The sequence below is a fragment of the Charadrius vociferus genome, unplaced genomic scaffold (assembly GCF_000708025.1).
Source record: "Charadrius vociferus isolate BGI_N301 unplaced genomic scaffold, ASM70802v2 scaffold161, whole genome shotgun sequence".
NCBI lineage: Eukaryota > Metazoa > Chordata > Aves > Charadriiformes > Charadriidae > Charadrius > Charadrius vociferus.
In genome coordinates this window covers 4,151,034-4,157,432 of record NW_009646928.1, presented here as the reverse complement: position 1 = coordinate 4,157,432, position 6,399 = coordinate 4,151,034, and the positions used below count along the sequence as shown (strand labels likewise).

The window sequence follows — 6,399 nt, the reverse complement described above, 5'->3', positions numbered from 1 at the left end:
CACAAACTGCTAGGAACCTCATTTGTGTCCACTATAGAATGTATGGCTGATTCAGAAGGGTTATGTTTTCTTTGCAGCACTGGTGGCTTTCCTCATGTTTTGCGAGCTTCCTAACTTGTTTTCTGTTAGTGAGGATATCCTTTATATTCAGATTTTGAGTGGAAACATCGCAGAAATTATGTAACATCCAAAAGTGCGTGTTGGTTTTGGCATCCAGATTGTCTGACATGAGCATTTAGCACTTTCAGGTTCAGTGTGTTCGTACCAAAAAATATCAGACAGAATGCAAGAGTGTCTCTCACAACTTTAGACAATTCTTTGGTTTGAATTCTGCATTCAGAATAATATTCTATGTGCATAGTTGTGGTAATTTTGCTCGCTCTCAGCCCTCTAGAAAGTCTGCACAAGTAACCATCTTCTCAATATGGGAGCTGGATACAGGCCCCTCAAAGGGGGCTTTGAAAGGGTTCCAAGTGACTTAAGTGGGCACTAAATCAGGCTCTTCATGTACTTTATTGTGCAGTGACTCTCTGGATACATTTGACAGCATAAAGAAAGACTGCCCCTGACTTGAAGCGGATGTTTTAAAATAAGTAACTGCTTACACCCATGAACGCTGTGGAAGCAGCATAGACATCTTAAAACAAGCTTGCTTGTACATGCTGGTTTTTTCAGGGAGAAGAGCGCAAAGAAACTTCAGGGAAGATCAGTGTTTTAATGAGCTGTTTGAGTGAAGAGTAATTAGTAGACTCCTTCACTGAGGAGGAGTCAGAAGACTGCATGAAGACAAATGAGAGAAGCGTGTAAAAATAGACATAGGACAAGTTGGAAAGCAAAAGTTGGAAGGGGAAGAGAGCATTGGAAAAAGATTTGAAGGGGAAGGGTATAACCTTAGAGGTAGAAGCTGTTCTGTATAGGCCAGAAAGGAAGAAGAGATGTTGTGGGAGAACGTAGGATATGGGGCACAATAGAGGGACTGAGACAAAGTTTATATATAGCAACACTAGAAGGTCAGAGCACATAGGGCAAGTGCAAGATGGATGAATGCTGAAAATGCAAGTGGAGCATACTGGAAAGGTGAGATACAAGCAGGCAAAAAGGTTGGGGACAAGGACAGCATAAACACAATGGGGTTCAAGAAAAGAGTTTTGTGAATCTGAAATTGTAGGATTTCAGAAAGGAAATTGAATGAGGAAGGAAGAAATGGGAGATGTACTCTGGCTTTACGCAGCCTGTTTTTTTTTTTTTCTGAGAAGACGTTTTCCACCTGCATGGTGGAGAGGAGTTATGAGGTCACTGTGAGGTGGCCCAATGAAAATGTTAGCAATTTCATAAAAAATTAATTTCTCCTTACAGCTTATACACAATACAAGAGAACTCAATTGTCCTCACAGAAGTAAACAGACATTTCTTTCTTTTACAGGCTGCCAAAATGGCAAACTATTGCAAGTGTCAAAAACTGAGTGACCTTCTGTTCCTTACATTTGCCATTGTCTTCATTGTCAGTAGGCTTGGCATATATCCCTTATGGTGAGTAAGCATATAATTTTCCTCAAATGCTAAGCATCGAACAAGCTTGGAAATAACTATGTTGTAGTTGAACATGATTCATTGACATTACTGTTTCCCAAAGCACCAAGCAGAGTTTCAGATGTAACCACGTGCTGAAATAGCCTATTTGCTATAGTGGCATTGTGTTTACTGTGTGCCAGACAAGAAATATATGGGGCTTCTGCTGGTTTTAAGGTAGAAGTGGGTTGGAGACCTCATAGCTTCAGGTTAGCAGTTGGTTGCCTGTGTTGGCAAGAAGTTAGAGGAGAAATAAAATACTAGTCGCCAAAGACACTGACCAGAGGATGAGCTTGAAGCTAGGATCTTCTTATTGGCTTTCAGTGCACGCTTTATGAACATGTTCAGCTTAAAGAAAAACACAGTGAGATAAGGAAAGTCTGGCCTGCTGAAATCAGTATAAGGATGTTGTTGCCATGCAGATTGCAATACTGCAGGCTACTCCTTTTCCACCCTCCTATGAACTGGGGATCCTGGAGGAGCTGTGTAATACATAAGGTGTTACTGTAATCTCACCTCTTCCCAGACAAAGGCAGCTGCTAGCATGTGCCCATACTCTCTCTTCTAGGTACACACACATGCATGCACACAAACAGGGCATAGAAGTTTGATTTTTTCAGCTAGGGTCTTCAACATCCAGAAAGCAGCTGGCTAGTTTGGAAATGCACTGATGTACTTCAGTGTAGAAACCCTTTTAAGTTTCTCTGTAACCTCTGGCCTGCATATGAGGAGGGCTGGGAGAAGGCGTTGGCCTCACTCTTTTGTGTTCTGGATCCTTCCTTTCTCTCATATGAACAGAACTAACCCACATCTCTGTATCCCTATGAGAGTAAGAGGTGTCTGTCATTGCTTCAGAAGATAACAGTGACAGTTTTGCTTTTGGGAAGCACCAGGATGACAGAAATGTTACCCTTTGCAGAAGTTTATTTAGAGAGATTACCACCAAGCTCCTTATTTAAGCATGCAGAGGATTTACAGATGCCAATATCAACCTCTCTGCCACAGTTTCCTTTCAAATCCTCTATAATGATATCTCTTTGGGGTTTTGTTAATGCAAACAGGATAAGACCAAGGTGCCCTTAGGGAGCTGTGTCATCAGCTCTGCTTAACAATACAATGTAGAAGTCTCATTTATCATTTAATGACTCCAAAGATAATGTGATAATGCCTGGTGCCTGCTCCACTGTGAGTTGGTGAAGGACCATAACAAAAGGAGGAAATGGATAGACACACAAACTGCGTGTTTAAAAATTCTTTTTTTTTTCCAAGGAGCAATTACTTGTTTCTTAAACAGCTTTGCTTCCTTTCCTCAGTCCTTCCTTGAAGCTAACTTGGCCACTCACTGAATTTCTGTAAATAAAGTAAGCTAATTTTTCTACTTGCGTGATCTCAGATAGGGAAAATGGTGGCACTCTTGGTCTTCAGATTTCATCTGCCTGTTGCATTCTGGTTTATATGGAGAAATGGAAGGATGACCCAATTCCACCAGTGCAGTTTTGCCACTCGAAACTGCAGTACATGATTCTGCTTCAGAGAAGGCTCAGTCAGATGATGACTGGATGGGTTCATAAAGGGCAAGGCAAAGGGGAAGTCATACTTGACCAACCTGATAATCTTCTATGACGAAATGACTGGCTTGGTAAATGAGGAGAGAGCACTGGATATAGTCTACCTTGATTTCAGTACGGCTTTCAACACTGCTTCCCAGAAGATCCTGAGAGAAAAGGTGATAATATATGGGCTAGATGAGCAAAAAGTAAGGTGGATTGAAAACTGGCTGAGCAGCCAGACCCAGAGGGTGGTGATCAGCGGTATGAAATTTAGTTGGGGGCCAGTAAGTAACGGTGTACCCCAGGGGTCAGTACTGGGCCCAGTCCCATTCAACATCTTCATTAATGATCTGGATGATGTAGCAGAATGCACCCTCAGCAAGTTTGTTGACGTTCTAACCTGTGAGGAACAGCTGAGGAGCAGAGGGTTGTGCTGCCATCCAGAGGGAAGGAACCTCAACAGGCTGTGTCAGCATTTCTGTGGTCACAGAAATGTGCCACAAGAACTTCATGAAGGTCAGCAAAGGGAATTGCAAAGTCCTGCACCAGTATAAACCGGTGGGCCGACCAGCTGGAAAGCAGCTTTGCATAAAAAGAACTGCTAGAGATCCTGGTGGACACCAAGTTGAACATGAGCCACCAATGTGCCCTTGCTGCAAAGAAGGCTAATGATATCCTGGGGCTGCAATAGGAGAGGTATTGCCAGCAGGTTGAGGAAGGTGATCCTTCCCCTCTACTTGGCACTGTTGCAGCTACACCTGGGGTACTGTGTCCAGTTCTGGCCTCCCCAGTACCAGAGAGATACAAAACTACTGGAGAGAGTCCAGCAAAGGGTCACTAAGATTAATTAAGGGACTGGAGCACCTCTCACATGAGGAAAGGCTGAGACAGGTTGGCCTGTTTAGCACAGAGAAGAGAAAGCTCAGGACAGATACTGTCTATATATATAAATATATGACAGGAGAGTGTAAAGAAGACTGAGCCAAGCTTTTTTCAGTGGTGCCTGGGGCCAGGATCAGAGGCAATGAATATGAACTGAAACACAGGAGATTCCATCTGAACATCAGGAAACTTTTTCACTGTGAGGGTGACTGAGCACTGGCACAGGTTGCCCAGAGAAGTTGTGGATTCTTCCATCCTTGGAAATACTCAAAAGCTGCATGGACATAGTCCTGGGCAGCCTGGTACAGGTGACACAGCTCGAGCAGGGCAGTTGGACAGGATGATGTCCAGAGGTCCCTTCCAACCTCATCATTCTGTGTTTCTGTCAGCTGCCTTATGTGTTTAGCTGTGACTCTGGCATTTAAACTTCACTCTGTATTATTTGAAATGGCAAAGAAGTAACTGCTGACTTGAATTTTTTTGTTATTCAAACACAAACTACTAGATCACTGCTATGTGCTTGCCTTGCTGAGTAGTCAACGAAGAGCAGATTAATCTTGTCCAGAGTGCACAGTTTTGAAGGAGGTCATTAGTCTTCACACATTTAACTAGAACCAGCTGCCCAATATGCTTTTCTCTTGAGACATCTTGAAATCAGCAAGGTCAAGATTTTTCCATCCTTTACATCCTTATTATGGTAGTGAAGTTTTGGAAAGTCCACACTTTCAATCTGAAGTGTTTAAAATAACACTATGTGTTTATAACTGGAACTGAAACTCAGAAACTGGAGGTTCTGCTGCCTTAAGTGATTTCTGTGAAGTGTTGGAGCCAAGTGTCATACTGTGCAGGAAGCCCTTGCTAGGACTAGGCAAATTGACATGGGTAGTGGGAATCAGGCATCATAGAATTGAAGTCTGTGTAAGTGTCCCTAATGCACACTTCATGCTGTCTGACTGGCGGAGTCCCAGAACAGATTACCAGCACAGTGATAAATTATCTAGCAAGTATCAAAACTTGAGCCGTGCTTTACAGCTGTGGCATTTAGTGCTGATGTTCTGGATGTGCCCATCTGTTCCCATATATGTTAGGTGAGAGCAGCACTACCATGCCACTTCAGATTGAACCTTGTCTGAATCCTCTTCTATGGAGTAGCACTGGACCAGTGTGCTGAGAGTAGGGTAAAAATCAAAGCAAGTAGACCTGGGGAAGAGACAATGGGAAGAGAGCTGCACAGTAGCTTCTGTTGTTGATGTCAGCTCCCTTCGTACTGAATATTGGGCTAACGAGGGCAGCAGGTTACAGCCGTGAGTGAGGTTTGCTGCTGGGATGGGAAGATCAGCATGGACTCTTGAAGGCAGTGGGATTGTGTATTGCAGGAATTCGGCAGCCAACAGTGTGCTGTGTGCTCCTGTGTCACAGATGAAGTGGTTACCCTGGCGATCCCTCTGCATCTCCTCTCCCTTAATCAATGAAAGAACACGTTTATTTATTTGTATATGCAGATGGTTCAGTGTGGTGTATATGATCTTTGATTTTTAAGCCCATCTCATTTCCAGACCAAAGCCTTGATGTATGTACTCCTAATGATTATTCGTACATACACCTATAATCACAGAGCCTGGAGGCAGTTTCATGGTTGTCAGCTGTACTGTGGGCATTGCGTGTGGGAGTCAGGGTTAGCAAGGACGAAACATGGGAAGTATGAGCTTGTCTCTACCAAATCCTTTTTCTCTTATGAAGCAGTAATTCTAAGTCTTCATCCCCACTAGCTCGCATGTCAGCAAAAATGAGTCATTGGAGTGGCAGCAGGCCAGGAAGCATAGTTTTGCTCTTCTTTGCTGAATATTCAAAATAGCAAAATTTGGTGCCTGATTAATATTACATAAATATGCAAATTTTTCTAGCATAAAAACTGAGAGGTATAAAATTGGCATGCGTGTAATGTAAAAGGAAAACTGTAATTTATAAGAAAACTTCACCCACACAGGAAGACGAATACCCAAGACAGGCTTCCAGATACGTTGCTTATGAAGCACTGGCGTGCTGTTGTGCTCCAGCTTTGCACAAGTGCCATTTAATTTTGTATAAAGGTGCTAATAAAGAATTCAGAATGTATCAGATGCTGTTGTCTGAAGGTTGTTCAGCAGCGGGGCTAAACCAAAAGAAACTGGCAATTAGGTATATATTTAGCAGCCTTTCTGCAGGCATCTGGAGTTCATTTCAGCAATAATTCAAAAACCCCAGGACACTTTCTGCCTCCTGCTGCTAAGTGAATGTAGGAGTAAAGCTGCTATTTTCACTGACAAGACATTTTGCTTGTGAAATTCTCTCACTTGCGCATAATCACTGTTCTAGCAAATTACAACATAAAACACAGCTCTCCATGAGTCAGGGGGAA

The 6,399-nt window shown here is 42.9% G+C and overlaps 1 protein-coding gene across 1 annotated transcript in view; it reads left to right on the top strand.

Annotated features, from left to right (window-relative positions):
• The window catches only part of CERS6 (ceramide synthase 6), a 159,036-nt gene that overhangs the window by 137,424 nt on the left and 15,213 nt on the right, over positions 1-6,399 (top strand). The window contains exon 8 of the mRNA XM_009894647.1: positions 1,424-1,530. Coding sequence (XP_009892949.1) covers positions 1,424-1,530 — 107 coding nt within the window. The remainder of the gene's footprint in view (positions 1-1,423; positions 1,531-6,399) is intronic.